This window comes from Primulina eburnea, unplaced genomic scaffold (genome assembly GCF_022965805.1).
Source record: "Primulina eburnea isolate SZY01 unplaced genomic scaffold, ASM2296580v1 ctg772, whole genome shotgun sequence".
NCBI classification, from domain to species: Eukaryota; Viridiplantae; Streptophyta; class Magnoliopsida; order Lamiales; family Gesneriaceae; genus Primulina; species Primulina eburnea.
In genome coordinates this window covers 98,603-122,103 of record NW_027331542.1, presented here as the reverse complement: position 1 = coordinate 122,103, position 23,501 = coordinate 98,603, and the positions used below count along the sequence as shown (strand labels likewise).

General features: G+C 41.9%; 2 protein-coding genes across 2 annotated transcripts; both read left to right on the top strand.

Moving 5' to 3' along the window:
- The first annotated feature begins 725 nt into the window (after window positions 1-725).
- LOC140822318 (uncharacterized) lies at window positions 726-1,067 on the top strand. The gene has a single exon (XM_073183046.1). The coding sequence runs from the start codon at window positions 726-728 to the stop codon at window positions 1,065-1,067; it is 342 nt and encodes a 113-aa protein (XP_073039147.1).
- Window positions 1,068-21,439: 20,372 nt separating this feature from the next.
- Window positions 21,440-22,603, top strand: LOC140822317 (uncharacterized). Its single transcript, XM_073183045.1, has 2 exons — window positions 21,440-21,560; window positions 21,678-22,603. The coding sequence occupies exons 1-2, from the start codon at window positions 21,440-21,442 to the stop codon at window positions 22,601-22,603; spliced, it is 1,047 nt and encodes a 348-aa protein (XP_073039146.1).
- The last annotated feature ends 898 nt before the right edge of the window (window positions 22,604-23,501 follow it).

Sequence of the window (23,501 nt, the reverse complement as noted above, 5' to 3'; positions counted from 1 at the left end):
TCGTTACAATATGTGATATATAGTAGTATCTATGTATGTCTATTATTATATAATATAGTTGCATAAATCCGGCAAACATACAACGTGGCACGCGATTTTTAAATTAAAATGATGAGACAATTTTAAAATTAAAATCCCTCATTTTGAATATGGTTCAAATTTTATATCAAATCGAAAAAGTAAAAATTAAAGGAGTTTAATTTTTTCTTGCCTTCCATCAACCGTGGTTGGATGTTGATCGCTACCCCCGGACAGTGTTTGGCTCATATTATTGGGGAGGTCTGTAAGCCGGAAAGCTGTGACTTCCAGCGGACATATGATGTGAATTGAGTGGAACTTCCATGACTTCGGCTCATATTATTGGGGGAACTCATGGTGACCGTCCACTACAATTCAAAATTGATGGGTTGGTTTGACACGTGAAAATAAACGACGTCATATTATTGGGTCCTTATTAAACGTGAGGCAAAACACGCGGATGTTGCATAGGGATGCAATTGGACTCTACCTTTTAGAAATTATAATTGGCTGATATTATTCGGGATTATAATTGACTAATTGGACTCTACGTGCCTACTAAGGAAATACGATTTCCCTTTTTCATCAGAGGGTGGTGAAAATGTCAAAATAGTTGGAGGGTAAAATGAAATCCATATTTTATATCTTAGAATTATTTTAAAATTATCAGCAACCATTATCTGTTTTTCATTTTCAGTATATTTACGATGTCTACTCGTAACCCGCTTTCAATCATTCTCGATCAAAACAAATTGACTGGCCCTAACTATCATGACTGGTTTCGAAACTTAAAGATTGTTCTGAACTCCGAAAGGATTGCATATGTGCTTGATAAGAAGACAGTTAAGGAGGCGGCTCCTGATATCAGTAGGACTGAATTAGCTAAGCTTGAGAAACATTGGGATCATGATCTCCAAGCTAAGAGCTATATGTTGGCTTCTATGTCGAATGAACTTCAGAGGAGGTTCGAGGAGGTGGTGAATGCTGCTGACATTCACCTTCATCTGAAAGAATTGTATGTTGTACAAACTCCGTTAAAGAACTCATGACTACACGCTTGCGAGAGGGGACTTCGGTCCATGAGCTTGGTGTTAGGATGATTGGGCTCATTGAGAAGTTGGTGTGACTCGATTTGGTTATACCTAGTGAGCTCTCGACTGATATTCTCTTGCTGTCTTTGCCTACCTCGTTCGATGGTTTTGTGGTTAATTTTAATTTGAACAAGCTTGAGGCCACCCTTGAAGAGTTGGTCAATATGCTTACTAGTTATAAGACCACAATTAAAAAGGAAAAGCCTGTTCTTCTAGTGGGTTCTTCGTATGGTACGAAAAAAAGAGCCCCAAATAAGGGCAAGAAGCGTTCTGACCCTCCAAAGAAGAACAAGCCCAACAAAAAGCCATACAAGAAAGCAAATTCGGGGCCCACAAAGCCTGATAAGTCAGATCATGTCTATTTCCACTGCAAAAATCCTGGACATTGGAGGCGTAATTGCGAGGAGTATCTTGCCCAGAAGCGTTCTGGCCACTGTATGTTCTAAATTGAAGTTAATGTTTCTATTAATTCCTCTTCTTGGGTATTGGATACCGGATGTGGTTCTCATCTATGCAATGATTTGCAGGTGATGGGAAGAAGCAGGAGGCTTAGAGATGGTGAGACCTTTCTAAGACTAGGAAATGGAGCAAGAGTTGCTGCCACTGTCATTGGAGACGTTACTTTAATTTTGGACAATAATTTTAAGTTGTTTTTGAGAAACGTTTTATTTGTCCTGAATTGGTTAAAAACATTATTTCTATTTCTATGCTTGATAGGGATGGTTATTCTTGTGTTTTTGCTAAAGGTGTTTGCAATTTATACAAGAATGAATGTTTGATTGGAATTGGAGAATTAACAAACGATCTCTATAACTTAAATTTAAAAGATATTCCGTTAAACAATGTCCAAGCGCATATAAAAAGAACAACAAACAAAAGAAAAATAGAAGATCCAAATCCGCACAAATATGGCACGCTAGACTAGATCATATTTTCCAAAGAAAGATGCACAAGCTAGTGGGAAAAGGCATGTTTGACTTGTCAGACATAAATTCTCAACCAACTTGTGAGTCTTGTCTAAAAGGAAAAATGACTAAAACTCCTTTCAATGGAAATGTGGAACGTGCGCATGGTCTACTAGATTTGATCTACACGGACGTTTGTGGCACGCTAAGTACTGTTGGCACAAAATTTGGGCATTACTACTTCATTGCCTTGACTGATGACCATTCGAGGTATGGGTACGTTTATTTGATGAAACACAAATATGAAGCATTTTAAAAGTTCAAAGAATTCAGATCTGAAGTAGAAAATCAGCTAGAAAGAAGTATTAAAGCACTTCGATCCGATCGAGGTGGAGAATACTTAAGTGCTGAATTTTTGGGTTATCTAAAAGAGAATGAGATTCTCTCACAGTGGACTCCACCAGCAACACCACAATTGAATGGTGTTTCTGAACGTCGAAATCGGACCTTGATGGACATGGTTCGATCTATGATGGGATTCACTGAATTGCCTATATCGTTTTGGGGCTTTGCGCTTGAAACTGTGGCAATGTTGTTGAATAATGTCCATACAAAAGCTGTGGATAAAACATCATATGAGACATGGATGGGAAAAACTCCCAAATATTCTTACATAAGAATATGGGGATGTCCTGCTTACGTGAAGCAGACAGTGGGAGACAAATTGGATAGAAGATCCACTTTGTGCTACTTTGTAGGATATCCAAAGAATTCTGTTGGATATTATTTCTATCATCCCAATGAAGCAAAAGTGTTTGTTTCAAGAAATACCACTTTTTTGGAAAGGGAATTTCTATTAGATAGAAAAGGCAAGATGATAGAACTTGAAGAAATTCAAGATACTCCCTCAACTATAGAAGTTGAACCCATTTCCCAAGAACCAGTAGTTGAAATACAAGCTTCTAGAAGGTCTGATAGGGTTATTAGACCACCTGCAAGATATACGCTTCTTCATGAACAAGGCCATGATGAGTCTTGTGTTGGATGTTGATACTCACGGGAAATTTAGGGTCCGATTCCAGCAAGTGTCACTAGTCCAGACGCAGGTTTTGAAATTACCCTGAGCCTGAAATCACAAATAAGATCGTTAGGAGGGGGCCAGGAGGGTGTCCTGGCGTAGCCCCTCCGACGCTCAAGTCAGAGACTGAGGATATATGGGGGGAGCAGGTAAGGGTGCTGCTGAAAACAATATAGTGAATTTTTCAAATCATACGCTCAAACCTAGTATTTATAGGAGAATACCTGGGCTTGTCATGGGCCATTCACTTGTGGGCCTTAGAGATGGGCCGGAAGTTTGGGCCGGATCTTGATGGGTTCATCCCTGGGGTATCACCAGTCTCCCCCTCCTGAGTTGAACTGAATCGTAGGTTCGAAATTCGATTGATTCTGTTGTTATCGGTTTACAAGGCATGAGTTGTATATTTTCTCCTTGTCATCACGACGTTGTCACCTTCGCCAGCCATCGCTCCACCTCACCACACCCTCGCGCACGCCCTCACCCTACCGAAGCCACTGCCCTTGCCTCGCCCGAGCCACCGCCCTGCGGGAGCCCTTGTCCACTCGCTCGAATACACCCTTGCACACGCCTCGCCCCATGTGAGACCTCACCTGCTCGCTCAAACGCACCTACGCCCTGAGCCATTGCCGCGCCAAAGCCCTCACTTAACGCCATGCATGCTCGCCTAGCCCAAGCCACCTCCACGCTCGCCCATTGTCTTGCGCGCCCTCGCCTGTAACTCCCCGAAAATTTTAAAGCCCACGCAAACCACATGCATGCAATTATTAAATTCTTTGTGTATTTTAATTTCTTGCTTTAATTACATTAATTAATTATGTTGTGCATGTTGACATGTTTAAAATATATTTTCTACATGGTTGCATTAAAAATGTATTTTTAAAATGGTATTCAAGTGACGATCGAGGAACAGGGACCGATGGCTGAAAAATAGAAAATGATTTTTATTAAATGATTATTTTTTTAATTATTTAAAATATGGCCGATGCTTTAAAGTATTTTTGAAAATAAAGGGTTTTGAGGTGATTTTATACGCCGGGACGTAAACTTTATCGGTGTTGGTTTTTCAATTAAAAATCAGAATTTTTTGCAATCCGGCTAATAAATTCACAAATTTAATTAAACAAAAATATTGCTAATATTTTATTTAAATCCTAAATAGACTAATGGGCCTAATTTAATGGCTTATTAGGCCTAAAGTCTAGATTAGTGATTAGTTTAATATTTCATTTGTTAATCAAATCAAAACCTAGTCTACCTTGCAAACCAAGTCTCGGCCACTCAAGTTTTAAATCTGAAAACTCTCTCTCCCAACCCTACACTTCACGGCACAACACACACAATCATATTAGAGAGGATTTCTTGAGGATTTCGTAGGTATCAAGAAGAATCAAGCCAACGTTTGCATCCCGTTCTTCGTCGTCAACGAATATTAGAGCGTAAATTACGCAAAGGCACACCCTAATCTCCCTTTTCTCATCCATCATATCATATTAATGTTTAAATTATTGGATGCATGAAAAACATGAAAGAAAAACAAGTGCCACTTTTCTAGATTTTCGTTTTGGATCATTGCATGATATGTTAAGCAAGGTTTTTGATTCTTAAATCATGATTGTATGTTGTTTAAGGACTGCCATGATCTAGGCCATGATTTACAAGGGTTTACACGTGACTTAGGGTCCGGTAAGCGCACCACACACGCTGGAAATTGAAGAGCACCAAATAAAACGTAAGTTGCTGTCATGGGAAGAACATGGGTTCGGTAAGGGGTCCTCACGGCTGGGCTTGGTGCGGTTCTTGTCCAGGGGCTAGCCAGGGGCGTGGGGGAGACCAGGTAATAGTCCTAGCCATGCTAGGACTCGAGTTGAGAGGCGGCGAGGAGTCCTTTGCATGAGGGACTCCTACCCGAGAATCCAGGAAATCGCGTGTAGGGTTCTGCACTTCTCACCAGCTTGGGCGCGCGGTTCAAGGAGTCTGGGCTGGTTCAGGTCTAGTCCTTAGGGTCCTTAGGGGGTGCACATCAGGTTGGTTTGTGACTAGAGTCATCGGCTAGGTCCCTGCATGTGTAAATCTTAGAGTCCATGCATACCCAAATTCTCGGCCATCATAGGTGTGTGTAGAGGGTCCACGTTTTTGGCATTAGAATGGTTTCCTTGATGAAGTTAGGGTCCAGTAAGTTAACTTAAGATGTTGGGAAAGTTTCAGACCAACATGGTTTGGGGGTAACTCGTGAAAATCGGAAGTTGGCTTGGGGTTGAAGTTTAGGTGTCAAATAGGGTTTTAAAATAAAGAAAAAAATTGTAAAACGGCTCACAAGGGTCAGTCGTGGTCCATAAGGGCTAAAATAATATAAAAAAACTAAATTTGGAATTTAGGAATTTTATATTAAAGTTTGGTATTTTTCGGGATTAAAATACCGTTAAAACAATTAATTAAACATAAATAAGTGAAAAGGTCTAACATTTATGCCAAATAAAATTACGAAAAAATTCAAGTAAGCTTAAATAATTATTTGGGACATGTTAGAGTCATGAAATCTCGAAAAAAAGTCGAAAACGAAAAATGTCGACTCCAGGGGTAAACAGTCTTTTACACCGAGAAATTAGTAAAGGTCATGGCAGTGCCCGAAATGCTGTTTTTATGAAAATATGATTATTTTTATATGTTTATGAATTTCCCATGATTTAAGTATGATCTTTAAATGTCTAAAGGATTTTACGATTTTAAGAAGACGTTTAAAATACATGTTGCATGCTTGGTTTCAAAACGAAAATGTAAATATTATTCACGATTTTTATAAAGTGATGTGAATGAAAAATGTTGAAGGAAGTGAAGTGATTGTGACTAATTCGTTAATAATGGCGATGTCGTGAGGGTTATGGTCCCAGTGGGAGCCTGACGATCGTGTTTCCATTATTGCGAATATGAGGTTATGAGGTTTGAGGTAAGAATGTGAATGTCATGAGGGGAGAAGGCCCCAGAGGGAGTCCATTTATGGGAAAAGACCCCAGAGGGAGCCAAGACGATCGTATTTCTATTCGATCATGTTAGGCCAAGGCTCAGTTGACCGGTGAGAGTGTCGCTGATGTCCCCGCCGCCCAGTACTGTGGTTTTATGTAGATGGATCCATCGTCATGTCATGTCATGTCATGTTGAGGAAAGTCACAATTAACGATCTGAATTCAACTAAAGATAATGTTTATGATCATGTTAAATGTTCATGTCATGTTGAGGAAAAAGTTAAGGATTTATTTATGCATGTCATGAAAATGTTTATGTTTAAAGTTTTATGCATCATGAAAATGTTTACGAAAATGTTTATGTTTATGCATCTTCATGTAAACGATATTTTAAGTACAAGTATTTTTCACCGTTATATACTGACTGTATTACGTATTACTCGTTATAAAGATTATGGTGTGTTGAGTCTTTAGACTCACTAGGTGTGATGGATGCAGGTGAGGTTGAGGGAGGGCTTGACGGATGATTTGACTGGACTGATGGCGCACACAACCCGAGTGCCAACGCTTATACTTTTTCCACATTATGATTTACGACTCATGATTTACGTTAAGGATTTTTAAGATTATTTATTTATGCTTTTGAGAGATTTTTGAGAGGTTTAGTATGGGCTATACTTTTCAAATTATTGCTTTTTAGGTTTGGTAAACAGTAGACGTTTATGCTTTGCAACTATTTCACTTGATTTTTAAAATGCTAGTTGGTTGATGTTTTATTCTAAAGAGTAAAATATTTTATAAAAATATTTTCATGTGGTAAATGTACATGGCCAGAAATTGAGTGTAAAAAAAAAAATTTCTAGTACTGTTAAAGCAATAAAAAGGACAGACGTTTCATCGCCCATCGCTCGAGCGCCTCGCCCTACACTCCTGCCGTCGCCACGCCCAAGTCCTCGCCGCGTAACACTGTTGCACCCTGCCCATCCACCTACCAAGCTCGCCCCTCACCAGCTCTCCTAGCCTCGCCCCAGCACTGCATATATACGCTCGCCGCCTGCAAAGCCTAGATGCTCGCCCTCGCCCAGCACGTGCAGCCAGCGCACCCATCCCCAGTGCGCCAGCCTCGCCCCAGCGCACATCGCCCCATCGCGAGCTCGCCTAGCACCCCTGCTTTCCTGCTCTCCCAAGCTTGCCTCACGCTCACCCGGCGGCCTCTCCCCGCACGAGCGCACGCCTGCCCCGTTACAGGGCCCGCCCCAGCGCGCCTCGCCTCATCACGAGCTCGGCCAGCACGGACCTGCCATCGCCCCCTGCTGAGCTCTCACTTGAAGCTCGCCCTTGCCGCACCCATGCCCCAAGTTTGCCCGAGCGCCCCGACAACCATGCTCGCCCGGCGCCAGCCCAAGCTCGCCCACTCGCCCCTCGGCAGCCCAAGCTCGCCCCTCACCAGCCCAAGCTCGCCTCTCGCACACCCAGCCCAAACTCTTGCCTAGCACAGGTCGATCCCCGTAATTTTTCGCAACGGCAAACATCTTTCGTTATCGACAAACCAAATAAATTTTTCTCCTCCCAAACTCTGCTCTTCTACTAGGCGATGCCTTAGTAGGAAAAATAAAATTTAACTTCTCCCTAACTCTGCTCCTCTGCTAGGCGATGCCTTAGCAGGAAAATTTAATTCTCTCCTCCTCCACTCTGCTCCTCTGATAGGCGACGCCATAGCAGGAAAATAAAATTCAACACTTCCACCCTATAACTCCTCTGCTAGGCGGTGCCTTAGCAGAAAAATAAAAATTCACCACCTCCACCCTCTAACTCCTTTGCTAAGCCGGGCCTTAGCAGGAAAATAAAAACTCAACACCTCCACCCTCTAACTCCTCTGTTAATTCGGGCCTTAGTAGGAAAATAAAAAGTTACCACCCCCACCCTCGAACTCCTCTACTAGGCGATGCCTTAGCAGGAAAATAAAATTTTTCTCATCCCCAACTCTGCTCCTTTGCTAGGCGATGCCTTAGCAGAAAAATAAAAATTTACCACCTCCATCCCTCTAACTCCTCTGCTAAGCCGGGTCTTAGCAGGAAAATAAAGATTCTCTACCCTCACCCTCTAACTCCTCTGCTAAGCGACGCCTTAACAGGAAAATAAAATTTTTATTATCCCCAACTCTGCTCCTCTGTTAGGCGATGCCTTAGCAGGAAAATAAAGATTCTCCACCCTCTAACTCCTCTGTTAGGTGATACCTTAGCAGGAAAATAAAAACTCAACACCCCCCATCTATAACTCCTCTGCTAGGCGATGCCTTAACAGGAAAATAAAAATTCTTCACCTTCACCCTCTAACTCCTCTGCTAGGCGACGCCATAGCAGGAAAATAAAATTCAACACCTCCACCCTCTAACTCCTCTGCTAGGTGATACCTTAGCAGGAAAATTTAATTTCTCCCATGCACTCTGCTCCTCTACTAGGCGATGCCTTAGTAGGAAAATTTAATTTTTCTCCACCCCAACTCTGCTCCTCTGCTAGACGATGCCTTAGCAGGAAAATAAAATTTTTCTCACTTTCATAATACACCACCATTCATGAACTGAAAAGAAGAACTTGATTTTATTGAATTTCAACTGATTACAAGGAAAATGCAAAGATGAAATACATTAGCAATAAATTCAAGAGTTATATTTTCTGAGGTGGTAAGCATTTCAGGGTCTCTTTGAAGCCTTGTCCTGCGTTTTCTCCAACTTTTATGCTCCTCTTATACCTCCCTGGTACAAAGTCACTCACTTCTTCCTCTCTTAATCATGTGAACCTCTACACGCGCTCTTTTCCCCTCCTCTCTCACTACCCCACATAACATCGACACGCGGCTTTTTAGTCCCCGCACAAAACTCCAACTCTTTTTCCCACAGGAAACTTAAGCTTCTGATGATAAGTGGAAGCTACGTCTCTAAAATCTTTCAGGGATGGCCGTCCTAGAATTCTATTATATGCTGACGGGGTATCTACCATGGTGAAGGCTATCATCTTTGTTACCCGCCGAGGATCAGTCCCAAAGGATAGGGGAAGAACAATCTGCCCCAAAGGCGGGATGGCGTGTCTTGCAAACCCATACAGCGGGGTGGATACTGGCTCAACTCAAATCCTTCAATCTTCATTTGATCGAACGTGCTCTTGAACAAGACGTTCATGGAGCTTCCATTATCAATAAATATCCTCGCCACATAATAATTGGCAATGGTGGTCGTTACCACCAAGGCATCGTTATGTGGAGTCACAATGCCTCGAAGGTCTTCCGGCCCAAAGCTGATGATGGGGTCTTGTGGTAAGTCTGCACCCCTTGATATCTCAAAGTTCTCCAACCTTCTCCCATGCGCCTTCCGAGCTCACCTAGAGTCTCCATCAATAGCACCCCCTGAGATCAGATGAATCATTCCTCTCGTAGGGTGGTTATCCTCATTCATTCCCCTTCTCAGTTCCACGAGCTCTTGAGGGACATCTTGACATCGACCTTCCCCTCTGTAATGCCCAGAACAATGATTGACATATACGAATATGTTGTGAAGATTGTACATAACCATAAGAAATAAGAAATGATATCATATATGATTTTCAGTATGATTATGACTTGTTGGGACAGAAGTACTGTATTGGATTATGATTGAGAATATGATAGTGTTGATATCTATTGAGAATTAGATTGACCGATATCGAGAATATTGGAGTATTTATATTTCGGTGAGACCGGAAGGACCGAACCGAGATCGGAACGTACGATCAGAGTTCGCATCGTCCGTTCGGAGTTCGGAGCGTCCGAGCCAGGTGGCTGGACACATGGATGGCATGCAATAGTTCGGATCGACCGATCGTAGTTCGGATCATCCGAGACAGTTGGCTAGAGACGTGGAAGACATGCAGGATTCGGAACGTCCGAAGTAAGTTCGGAGCGTCCGACGTGTGTCAGATCGGATCGTCCGAAGTGGATCGGATCTTCCGATCGTTGTCTATAAATAGAGACGCGAGGTCTCAGTTTAGAGTCATTCCTACGAGCTCTCAGTAGAAGTAGAAGTGTTAAGAGTCATTTCTATTTCAGATTCATCTTCTCGACTGTGACAGCAATTCTACGACGAAAGGTATAATACATGTTTTGTTTTGGGGAATCACGACTCAAATGAGATCACATTTGAGTTTCCCAACCAAAACCACATACGAGTTTTATTGTTTATATCTTGATATAGGTATTATTATTATAGATTTGTTTATAGATCTTGTATGCAAATCTCGCTATGCTTTGTTTACAGATCATGTTACATTGCATTAGATGTTTATTAGAACTTGTATTCAATTCTTATTATGCTTTGTTTACAGATCATGTTACATTGCATTAGATGATTATGCTTGTTTACAGATTTTGTATTCATGCATTAAGATAGGACAGTCTGGAGATCAGGCAGACTTCTAGATGTTCGGTTCTATCCCAGCTTAGGGGAAGATCACCGCCCCTTTGTAGACGTGGATACAGATCAGGCCGAAGTCTAGGAATAAGACGTACCGTCACCCCGATTGGGAGGGTAGGTGATAGATCGTCTTATTCACACCGGGATCCCTAGAGTTTTAGTCGAGTCGCATCTAGACATGATTAGGCTCGCATTTCATGATTTTATATGAATGACATTCATATCAGCATGTTTCATGTTTTATAGTATTTATATGCATGTTCACATGTTTATACTGGGATGTGTTCTCACCGGTTTTCCGGCTGTTGTTATGTCTGTATGTGTGCATAACAACAGGTGGGGCAGGATTTGGGTCGAGACAGAGATGATCGTGTTAGCGTGGAGATCTCGGGCCTAGCAGACGGACCAGTAGTTGTCTTTTGGTTATGTATTGTATTACTGGTTAGGTGAGGACATACAGAATAATACATGTATTTGATGTTTGTATGTTGTATTTAAATAAAGAACTCATGCTCGTTTGTTTACATTAGATTTAAGGTAAAAAGCGAAAAATTGACCCACGTTTTTAATAACAATCCATTTAATCCCAAGAAAAAGAATTAGAGCCCGGGTCCCCACTATATTTCGGTGAGACCGGAAGGACCGAACCGAGATCGGAACGTACGATCAGAGTTCGCATCGTCCGTTCGGAGTTCGGAGCGTCCGAGCCAGGTGGCTGGACACATGGATGGCATGCAATAGTTCGGATCGACCGATCGTAGTTCGGATCATCCGAGACAGTTGGCTAGAGACGTGGAAGACATGCAGGATTCGGAACGTCCGAAGTAAGTTCGGAGCGTCCGACGTGTGTCAGATCGGATCGTCCGAAGTGGATCGGATCTTCCGATCGTTGTCTATAAATAGAGACGCGAGGTCTCAGTTTAGAGTCATTCCTACGAGCTCTCAGTAGAAGTAGAAGTGTTAAGAGTCATTTCTATTTCAGATTCATCTTCTCGACTGTGACAGCAATTCTACGACGAAAGGTATAATACATGTTTTGTTTTGGGGAATCACGACTCAAATGAGATCACATTTGAGTTTCCCAACCAAAACCACATACGAGTTTTATTGTTTATATCTTGATATAGGTATTATTATTATAGATTTGTTTATAGATCTTGTATGCAAATCTCGCTATGCTTTGTTTACAGATCATGTTACATTGCATTAGATGTTTATTAGAACTTGTATTCAATTCTTATTATGCTTTGTTTACAGATCATGTTACATTGCATTAGATGATTATGCTTGTTTACAGATTTTGTATTCATGCATTAAGATAGGACAGTCTGGAGATCAGGCAGACTTCTAGATGTTCGGTTCTATCCCAGCTTAGGGGAAGATCACCGCCCCTTTGTAGACGTGGATACAGATCAGGCCGAAGTCTAGGAATAAGACGTACCGTCACCCCGATTGGGAGGGTAGGTGATAGATCGTCTTATTCACACCGGGATCCCTAGAGTTTTAGTCGAGTCGCATCTAGACATGATTAGGCTCGCATTTCATGATTTTATATGAATGACATTCATATCAGCATGTTTCATGTTTTATAGTATTTATATGCATGTTCACATGTTTATACTGGGATGTGTTCTCACCGGTTTTCCGGCTGTTGTTATGTCTGTATGTGTGCATAACAACAGGTGGGGCAGGATTTGGGTCGAGACAGAGATGATCGTGTTAGCGTGGAGATCTCGGGCCTAGCAGACGGACCAGTAGTAGTCTTTTGTTATGTACTGTATTTTATTACTGGTTAGTTGAGGATATACGGAACAGGACATAGATTTTATGTTTGTATGTTGTAAATTAAATAAAGAACTTGTGCTTGTCTAGTTACATTTTGATTTAAATATAAAAGCGAAAAATTGACCCACATTTTAGAATAACAATCCATTTAATCCCAAGAAAAAGATTTAGAGCCCGGGTCCCCACAAAAGGTGGTATCAGAGCCGATAGTTCCGTTAGACTGAAATAGGATAGAATGAGCGGGGTAGATCGAGTCTTCTTCCTTGCTTGATGATGTGCTAGCATGATTATTGCTTTCTTATTACATGTTGTTTGGTATTTGATTAATTTCAGCATGTGATTGACTGAATCAGAACCGATTCTAGATCAGAGGTAACTGACTAGATGATGGCTGAGACAGTTGTATATCTTGTTTACTAATCAGTTGGATTATTAGATATGCCTCCTAGAAGAGCAGCCGTACCTCTACGACCAGCAGCGCCAGAGCAGGGGAGTACATCCGGAGATCCTATGGATGTTACGGCGACCCCTATGGAGACGTTGCTGAAGCGATTCCAATCCTTTCGACCTCCCACTTTAAAAGGTACCGAGAATGCCATCGAGTGCGAAAGTTGGCTTGAAGATATTGAGATGCTATTCGACTCGTTAGAGTACAGTGATGAGAAGAGGATCAAGCTAATTGGCCATCAATTGCAAGATATAGCAAAGAATTGGTGGTTGAACATTAGGAGAGCTTTAGAGCAGCGGGGTACCGAAATTTCTTGGAAGGTATTCAAGACCGAGTTTTATCAGCGATTCTTCCCTGTATCCTACCGTAAAGATAAAGGCGCTGAATTCGCAAACCTGAGGCAAGGGCCATTGAACATTGAGGAGTACGTTGCTAAATTCTCTTCTTTGCTTCGTTTTGCACCCCATGTTTCAGGAAATGACGAGGCCATGGCGGATCAGTTTATAAATGGCCTGAATCCAGATATCTTTACGTTGGTCAATACTGGGAGACCCGATAACTTCTCGGATGCATTGAATCGTGCCAAAGGAGCTGAAGCAGGATTGCTTAGACAACGGAGTGCTCCGTATGTTGCACCGAGTCCGAGACCGCCACTACCTCCATCCCAAGTTCCTCCTCCTCGATTCGAAAGTGGTGGTAGTGGTAGTGGACGCAAAGAACAGTTGAAGGCGAAGGGGAAGCAGTTTAAGCGACCTGGGAGCAGTTCATCCAGCTCCAGCGGATCAAGACAGACTGGTTTTGATCAAAGTTCAAGGACTTCAGATGTATATTGCAATAATTGTGGAGGTAGGCATGCGACTGAACAGTGCCAAGGAGTTACAGGCCGATGCAACATTTGTAGGCAACCGGGGCATTTTGCCAAAGTCTGTCCACAGAGAGGTGTACAGCAAGGCCAGAGTGGAAGAGCATTCGGTTCAGTACCTCAGTTTGAGCGGCAGGCATCGTCGGTTCACTCTTTTCAGCCTCCACCAGCACCGACTCCACCCAGAGGCCGAGGTAGTCAGACTGTGACTCAACCTCCGAGGCAACAGGCCCAAGTGTTTGCGTTGACAGAGGAGCAAGCACAAGATGCACCAGATGATGTTATAGCAGGTAACTGTCTCCTTTATGGTTATCCTGCTTATATCTTGATAGATACAGGTGCATCGCATACATTCATTTCAGAACGATTTGCATTGATGCATTCATTACCTGTTGAGTCTTTGCTAGATGTTGTGTCTATTAATTCTCCGTTGGGAAGTGGATTAATATCTGTAACTACGGTTAGACATTGCATTCTACAGTTTGAGGGGCATGAGATTGACCTAGATTGTATAGTGTTGGGTCTAGCTGATTTTGATTGTATAGTCGGTATTGACATGCTAACGAAGTACAGAGCCACCGTGGATTGTTTCCACAAGATTGTCAGATTCAGACCCGAGATGACAGACGAGTGGAAATTCTACGGGAAGGGTTCCAGATCTCGGATTCCCTTGATTTCGGCTCTTACTATGAACAGACTGTTACAGAAAGGAGCGGATGGTTTCTTTGTTTATGCTGTAGATATGCAGAAGTCGAGCCCGGCATTGGCAGATCTGCCAGTAGTACGGGAATTTCCAGATATTTTTCCAGATGAGATCCCAGGATTACCTCCGGTTCGTGAGGTAGATTTCAGCATTGAACTTGCGCCAGGTACCGTACCTATTTCGAGAGCTCCATATAGGATGGCACCCATCGAACTCAAAGAATTGAAAGCACAATTAGAAGATCTTCTAGCCAAGGGATATATCAGACCTAGTGTATCTCCTTGGGGCGCTCCGGTGCTGTTCGTGCGAAAGAAAGATGGGTCGATGCGGTTGTGTATCGATTACCGGCAGTTGAACAAGGCAACGATCAAGAATAAATATCCTTTGCCTAGGATCGATGACCTATTTGATCAGTTGCAGGGATCCTCGGTCTATTCTAAGATTGATTTACGTTCTGGTTATCATCAGCTCAGAGTTCGAGATATAGACATACCAAAGACAGCGTTTCGAACCAGGTATGGACATTACGAATTTATTGTCATGCCTTTTGGTTTAACAAATGCTCCTGCGGTATTAATGGGCTTGATGAACCAAGTGTTTCAGAGATATCTAGATGAATTTGTGATTGTCTTCATTGATGACATTTTGGTGTATTCGAAGAACAGAAATGAGCATGCAGAGCATCTCAGAATTGTTTTGCAGACGTTGAGAAACGAGCGACTGTATGCTAAATTGTCAAAGTGTGAGTTTTGGTTGAATAGAGTTGTCTTCTTAGGACATATCATTTCTGGAGATGGTATTTCTGTTGATCCGAGTAAAGTGGAAGCTGTGATTAGTTGGTCGAGACCGACTTCTGTACCAGAAATACGCAGTTTCATGGGCTTAGCCGGATACTACAGAAGATTTATCAAAGATTTCTCCAGTATTGCAAAACCAATAACTCAATTAACACAAAAGAATGCACCATTTGTTTGGTCAGAGGAGTGTGAGTCTAGCTTTGTTGAATTGAAGAAAAGGCTGACCAGTGCTCCAGTATTGACGATACCTTCAGGTACAGGTGATTTTGTTGTATATTGTGATGCTTCTCATAGAGGTTTGGGATGTGTTCTTATGCAGCGAGGTCATGTGATCGCATACGCCTCGAGACAATTGAAGCCACATGAAGTTCGATACCCCATTCATGATCTTGAATTGGCGGCTATCGTGTTTGCATTAAAGATTTGGCGTCATTATCTCTATGGCGAGAAATTTGAGATCTTTTCCGATCACAAGAGCTTAAAGTACCTATTTTCTCAATCAGAATTGAATATGAGGCAACGTAGATGGCTAGATCTTCTGAAAGACTTTGATTGTGAAATCAAATATTATCCAGGAAAGTCAAATGCAGCAGCCGATGCCTTGAGTCGTAAGGTATGTTCTTTGTCCTTATCGACGATAGGTGTTAACAAGTTAGTTGAAAATTGCTGTACATCTGGATTAGAATTTGATACAGATAGTAAGCCACTACGACTCTTTACGATCCAAGTTGAGCCCAATTTGATTATGAGGATTAAGGAAGCACAAAGAACTGATCAGAATGTGCAAAGATCAATCCAAATGGTCAGATCAGGGCATGTATCAGAATATCAGGTACGAGATCATGTGTTGTACGTGAATAACCGTCTAGTTGTGCCAGATGTTGCAGATTTGAGACAGCAGATTCTGACGGAGGCACATTGTAGTCGGTTCAGCATCCATCCTGGTGGCAGAAAGATGTACAATGACTTGAAGACACAGTTCTGGTGGAAGCAAATGAAGTCAGACATTGCCGAATTTGTGTCTAAATGCTTGAACTGCCAACAGGTGAAGGCCGAGAGGAAAAAGCCGGGGGGTTTACTTCAGAGTTTATCCATTCCAGAATGGAAATGGGACCACATTTCCATGGATTTCGTGACGAAGTTACCTCGATCATCCAGAGGTTGCGATGCGATTTGGGTCATTATTGACAGATTGACCAAATCTGCTTGTTTCATCCCTTATAGAATGACGTATAGACAGGATCAGATGGCGGAGATTTATATTCGTGAGGTAGTCAGATTGCATGGAGTGCCGAAGTCTATCGTATCAGATCGTGATCCACGATTCACTTCACACTTCTGGCACAGTTTACAGCAGGCGTTAGGTACGACCTTACACCTTAGCACTGCTTACCATCCTCAGACAGACGGACAGTCAGAACGGACTATCCAGACATTAGAGGATATGTTGAGAGCCGTCGTGCTAGATTTTGGCATTAGTTGGCAAGATTCCCTACCTCTTTGCGAATTCTCGTATAATAACAGCTATCAGACGAGCATTGAGATGGCACCGTTTGAAGCGTTGTATGGCAAGAAGTGCAGATCTCCGCTATATTGGGATGACGTTTCAGAGGTACCAGAACTTGGGCCAGATATGATTCGTGACATGACTGAGAAGGTAAAGATCATTCAGAAACGAATGAAGACAGCACAAGATCGACAAGCAAAGTACGCCAATATCAGACGTAGACCGTTAGTATTTGAGGCGGGAGATAGAGTGTTTTTAAAGATTTCTCCATTCAGAGGCGTTGTTCGATTTGGCAAACGCGGAAAACTCTCTCCTCGATACATTGGTCCTTACGAGATTCTTGAAAAGATTGGCGATCGAGCTTATCGACTTGCTCTTCCTCCTTCTTTATCCGGAATACATGACGTATTTCATATATCCATGTTACGAAGATATATGCCAGATGTTTCTCATGTTATTCAACCGAACGAAGCTGAACTTGATCAAACCTTAAGCTATATAGAACGACCGATACAGATTCTTGATCGAAAGGACAAACAGCTCAGAACGAAGACCATTCCACTTGTGAAAGTTCAGTGGAGTCGACATGGCATTGAGGAAGCGACGTGGGAAACGGAAGAAAACATGAGGCAGAAACACCCCGAGTTATTTATATGATATGAGTATGTATTCAGTTTTAGATTATCAAACTGTTTTAGATACTTTGTATGGTTACTTCAGTTCGAGGACGAACTTCTGTCTTAAAGGGGGAGAAATGTAATGCCCAGAACAATGATTGACATATACGAATATGTTGTGAAGATTGTACATAACCATAAGAAATAAGAAATGATATCATATATGATTTTCAGTATGATTATGACTTGTTGGGACAGAAGTACTGTATTGGATTATGATTGAGAATATGATAGTGTTGATATCTATTGAGAATTAGATTGACCGATATCGAGAATATTGGAGTATTTATATTTCGGTGAGACCGGAAGGACCGAACCGAGATCGGAACGTACGATCAGAGTTCGCATCGTCCGTTCGGAGTTCGGAGCGTCCGAGCCAGGTGGCTGGACACATGGATGGCATGCAATAGTTCGGATCGACCGATCGTAGTTCGGATCATCCGAGACAGTTGGCTAGAGACGTGGAAGACATGCAGGATTCGGAACGTCCGAAGTAAGTTCGGAGCGTCCGACGTGTGTCAGATCGGATCGTCCGAAGTGGATCGGATCTTCCGATCGTTGTCTATAAATAGAGACGCGAGGTCTCAGTTTAGAGTCATTCCTACGAGCTCTCAGTAGAAGTAGAAGTGTTAAGAGTCATTTCTATTTCAGATTCATCTTCTCGACTGTGACAGCAATTCTACGACGAAAGGTATAATACATGTTTTGTTTTGGGGAATCACGACTCAAATGAGATCACATTTGAGTTTCCCAACCAAAACCACATACGAGTTTTATTGTTTATATCTTGATATAGGTATTATTATTATAGATTTGTTTATAGATCTTGTATGAAAATCTCGCTATGCTTTGTTTACAGATCATGTTACATTGCATTAGATGTTTATTAGAACTTGTATTCAATTCTTATTATGCTTTGTTTACAGATCATGTTACATTGCATTAGATGATTATGCTTGTTTACAGATTTTGTATTCATGCATTAAGATAGGACAGTCTGGAGATCAGGCAGACTTCTAGATGTTCGGTTCTATCCCAGCTTAGGGGAAGATCACCGCCCCTTTGTAGACGTGGATACAGATCAGGCCGAAGTCTAGGAATAAGACGTACCGTCACCCCGATTGGGAGGGTAGGTGATAGATCGTCTTATTCACACCGGGATCCCTAGAGTTTTAGTCGAGTCGCATCTAGACATGATTAGGCTCGCATTTCATGATTTTATATGAATGACATTCATATCAGCATGTTTCATGTTTTATAGTATTTATATGCATGTTCACATGTTTATACTGGGATGTGTTCTCACCGGTTTTCCGGCTGTTGTTATGTCTGTATGTGTGCATAACAACAGGTGGGGCAGGATTTGGGTCGAGACAGAGATGATCGTGTTAGCGTGGAGATCTCGGGCCTAGCAGACGGACCAGTAGTAGTCTTTTGTTATGTACTGTATTTTATTACTGGTTAGTTGAGGATATACGGAACAGGACATAGATTTTATGTTTGTATGTTGTAAATTAAATAAAGAACTTGTGCTTGTCTAGTTACATTTTGATTTAAATATAAAAGCGAAAAATTGACCCACATTTTAGAATAACAATCCATTTAATCCCAAGAAAAAGATTTAGAGCCCGGGTCCCCACACCCTCTCTGCTCCCCGATCCTCTGATTTATCCTTGGAGGGTCTTAACCATGCCTAGGGGACGAGCAAGACCTCTGTCGACTCCTGGATGAGGATCCTTCTCGTCTATCCCGTGAAGGCAATCTAGCACTGCACTTGATAAGTTCAAGAATTGCACTTAATTTTACTGTTAATCCATTTGATCTATGCTGGTTTCGAGCAGATTTATGCTTGGTTTTTGTTGTTTTTGTGTAGTGCAGGGAATATACAACTATGGTATGTTGGAGAGCAATCAGGGATGTTTTTGAGCGTAAAACAGCGAAAGAATCAGAGCCGCAACGCCACAACAAGCGCTGCAGCGCCACAATTTGCAAAAGACTAGTGCCGCAGCACTACATGATCAGCGCCGCGGTGCCAGCATGCTGAGAGACAAGCGCCTAGGCACTGCTCAAGCAGCACCGCGGCGCCTCACTGCCGAAGAACAAGTGCCTAGGCGCTAAGGGACAAGTGTCGTGGCACTAATGCTCACGAACGATGGGCGCCTAGGCGCCACTTACTCAGCGCCGCGGCGCTAATGGCAGCGAAACAAGTCTAAATGGGCTTCGACTTACGGAAAGAAGGGTTCAGAATGAGGGACGCCGTTTTGTGGACAAAAAATACAGGGAGAAGAGGGGGAGCGAAGGCGAGACAAAGACAAGACACGCGAAGATCAATTACAAAGACGAAGAGCGACGTATCTGGGGATGGAGACGACACTTCAGATTTGTTATATGTCTTTCGTGTTTATCATTTCTCGTATTTCAATGTCTAAAACTTTGAACATGCGTTGTTTTTATTTCAATTTCGTCATGAACTAACTTTCTAGTCTAGAGAATGACGTAGCTTTGTGGAAACGATAATTTGACTCGGATATTTATATGATTGATTTCCTTTCTGTTTAATTGTGTTTCTTTGTATTGAGTTGACTGCAATTTACTGGCCATAAATTGTATGCTGTCTGATTAGTTATACAACTCGGGAGAGGGACTAGGATTATAGATCATTAGAGACACATCGTTAAAAGTTTATAGCGTCCGGAAGACGTATAACTTTAGCGAGGATTAGATAAAAACATTGTCCGCATTTATCAATTAAACTTAGATCTTTATTAGGAATAATTAAATCGAAGTTTGATAGATACAATTTATTCGTCACTTGAGAAATGGGGAATAAATAATTAAGTATTCTTGGCCATTAAATAATTGGAATTCAGGAATATAAATTTTACTTGGAATAATTGTCGTCGAAACTTAGTGAAGTCATTTCTCTAGATACTTTCTCTCCTTGATATTTTCCTCTATCCGGTATTAGATTAATTATTTGTTTTCAATCTATTCGTTTAAGTAAATCAACAATTCTATCGAATTGTCTAGATAAAGTTTGGACTATTTTAATTACGAGCACTGATATACATTTATATATACACTACTCGTGGGATCGATATCTATACTCTAACCAGTACTAAAACTTGACACCGTACACTTGCGGTAGTGAAAACACCCAACAAGTTTTTGGCGCCGTTGCCGGGCAGTGTATCAGTATTGTTACCAATTAGTCTAGATTTTAATTTAAAGCTTTTATTTTATTTTAGTTTATATTGATTGAGTTTTTCATTTTTTTCTGATTGACAGTGCATGGTAAGATCACAAAGCCCTGACTTGCTTATTTTTGATCCGGAGATCGAAAGAACTGCGAGAAGATTAAGAAAAGCAAGAAGAGAAGAGATCCAAGCAATGGCTGAGAACTGAGAGAATGACAAACACGCCCAGCCAGAGGCTATTCCTATCAGAGATCACTTCTGACCAGTGATCAACAATCATTACTCTGGTATTGCTCGGGGGACCATAAATGCCAACGATTTTGAGCTGAAGCCTACCCTGATCAATATGGTTCAACAAAACCAGTTCGCTGGAACTGCTACTTCAGATCCTCACGTTCACCTGAGAACTTTCTTGGAAATCACAGATACGGTAAAAAATTAATAATGTTCCTGACGACATTATTAGATTGCGTTTGTTTCCTTTTTCTCTCAGGGATCAAGCAAGAGGATGGCTCCAATCACTGCCGTTAGGGAGCATCACGACATGGCAGGAGCTGACGATGAAGTTCATTTCTTAATATTTTCCTCCTGCGAAGTCTGCACAATTAAAGATTGAGATCAGCACTTTTAGACAGACAGACTTCGAGCAGTTGTATGAAGCTTGGGAAAGGTATAAAGAGTTGTTGCGGAGGTGCCCGAATCATGGTTTCAAAGACTGGGTGCAGATTGAGTTGTTTTATAATGGATTGAATGGTCAAACACAGACAATAGTGGATGCAGTAGCAGGTGGCACGATCTTTGCCAAGTCCCCTGCTCAAGCCTATGACTTGCTTGTGCAGATGACTATTAATAGCTACCAATGGCCGTCTGAGAGGTAGGAGTAAAGAGGTATGCTGGAGTTTATGCCGTGGATCCTATCACATCACTCACTGCGCAAGTATCAGCATTAACTACACAGTTAGCAACCATGAATAAAGTGAGTACATCAAACACTGAGGGACAATCGTTTGTTGTTGAAGAATTGCAAGTTCCTGAAGAGGTGCAGTACGTCACCAACAAGAACTTTGGAGGCTATGGAAGATATAGAGGTAACCCTCCCCCTAACACTTATCATCCTGGTTTGAGAAACCATGAAAATTTTTCTTACGCAAATAATAAGAATTTATTGAATCCTCCACTGGGGTTCAATACATCCAATGGGGAAGAGAAGCCATCAGTTGAGGATTTAGTTGGGACTTTTGTTGAGGAATATGGCAAGAGAATGGCTAGGAATGAGTCTAGACTTGACAACCTAGAAACCCATATGGCAAGTATTGGTGCTACCTTGAAAATCCTTGAATCGCAAGTGGGGCAGATAACGAAGCAACTCACGTCTCAACCGTCGGGCGTAGTGCAAAAGACCGCAGACCCAAATCTGAGAGAGGTGAATGCCATTTTTATACAGAATGAAGAGATTGGAGTAGTAACCAGAGAAGCTAAAGTTGATCAGCCGACTCCAAGCAAAGGGAATCGAGGTAAGAAAGGTAAGAGTTATGATTTTGATCAATGCATTGATATTTCGTTACTTCCCTACCCCCAAAGATTAGCTGAGTTTCAAAAGAAAAAAGGTTTTAAAGATTTAAAGAACCTGCACTCTAACATTCAGTCTGCAGAGCAGGAAGAAGTAGCCTTTACTGGAGGAGATGATAAGGGTAGGCCAGGAAGTCTTCCTCAGAAGCTGCAAGACCCCGGAGAATTTGTCGTACCATGTGAAATAGGGGGTCAGTTAGTGGAAAAAGCTATCTGTGATTCTGGAGCAAGTGTGAATATAATGTCAAGTTCTCTCTACGAGAAACTTGGATCGAGCAAGATGAAGCCCATGGAATTGAGTTTACAAATGGCAGATAAATCGATCAGGACACCATTGGGCATTGTGGAAGATGTTGAACTCAAAATTGATAAATTGAAGCTTCCAGCAGATTTTTTGGTACTTGACATGAGGGACAGTCAGAATGTTCGTACCATTTTAGGACGACCATTCTTGGCTACTGCTAGAGCCGTCATTGATTTGAGACAAGAAAAATTGACCATGGAGGTTGATGGTCAAAGAGCAGAATTCAAGGCATCCAGGATATCACACGACCCACCTTGAGCAGTCTAGGGACAGTCGGGCTGACGACGTTAAACCAAGCGCTTGTTGGGAGGCATCCCAACCAGTACTTTTGTTATTGCTTTCGTTTGCTTTATTTGATTTTAGTTTATTTTTATTTTCAGTGGTATTATTGCTTTTACGTTTTCTGATTTTATTTAATTTGGTATGTGAAGATGTGACATTGATTTATGTGTTTTGATGTAGGTACAATTTTAAATGCGGCAAGGCAAGGACTCAATTTGGACAGATTTGCGCAAGAATAGCGCCTAGGCGCTATATTACAAGCGCCACAGCTCTGAGTTGCCGAGAAAAAAGCGCCTAGGCACTAAGAATTAAGCGCCGCGGCGAAAAAGTTTCGAATTTATTAGCACCTAGGCGCTAGACATACAGCGATGCGGCGCTAAAGGGCCGAGAGTTTAGCTCCAAGGCGCTACTTACTCAGCGCCGCGGCGCTAGTTCGCGAATTATAAAAAAAAAAAAGGGGGCGAGATTTCATTCTTCAGAAACGTAAGAACAAAAGCGCCGCGGCCCCTATTCCTCTCCACCACCGAAAAATCGACTTCTACCTTAAATCTCCCACAAATTCAACCTCTAAACACTACAATACACCACTCATATCATCCTCACTCCAAATCCACCTAAATTTGCTCACTCCTAACACCAGTTGGCTCAAGATTTCAACGAAAGTTCTTGGACAAAAAATCGACCCACTACGAAGTAGAACAAAATTTCAGCCCTTTACAACAAGGTACTTGCTATTGGTATCATAATTCTCGATTTTCATGTTTGGGATTAGTGGAATTGAGTTCTTGGGTTGGTACACGTAAGGTGTTCGATCAATTGTCTCAGTGAGTTTGTTATTAGGAATTGTTTGATTCGGAGAATTGCTTGTTGGACA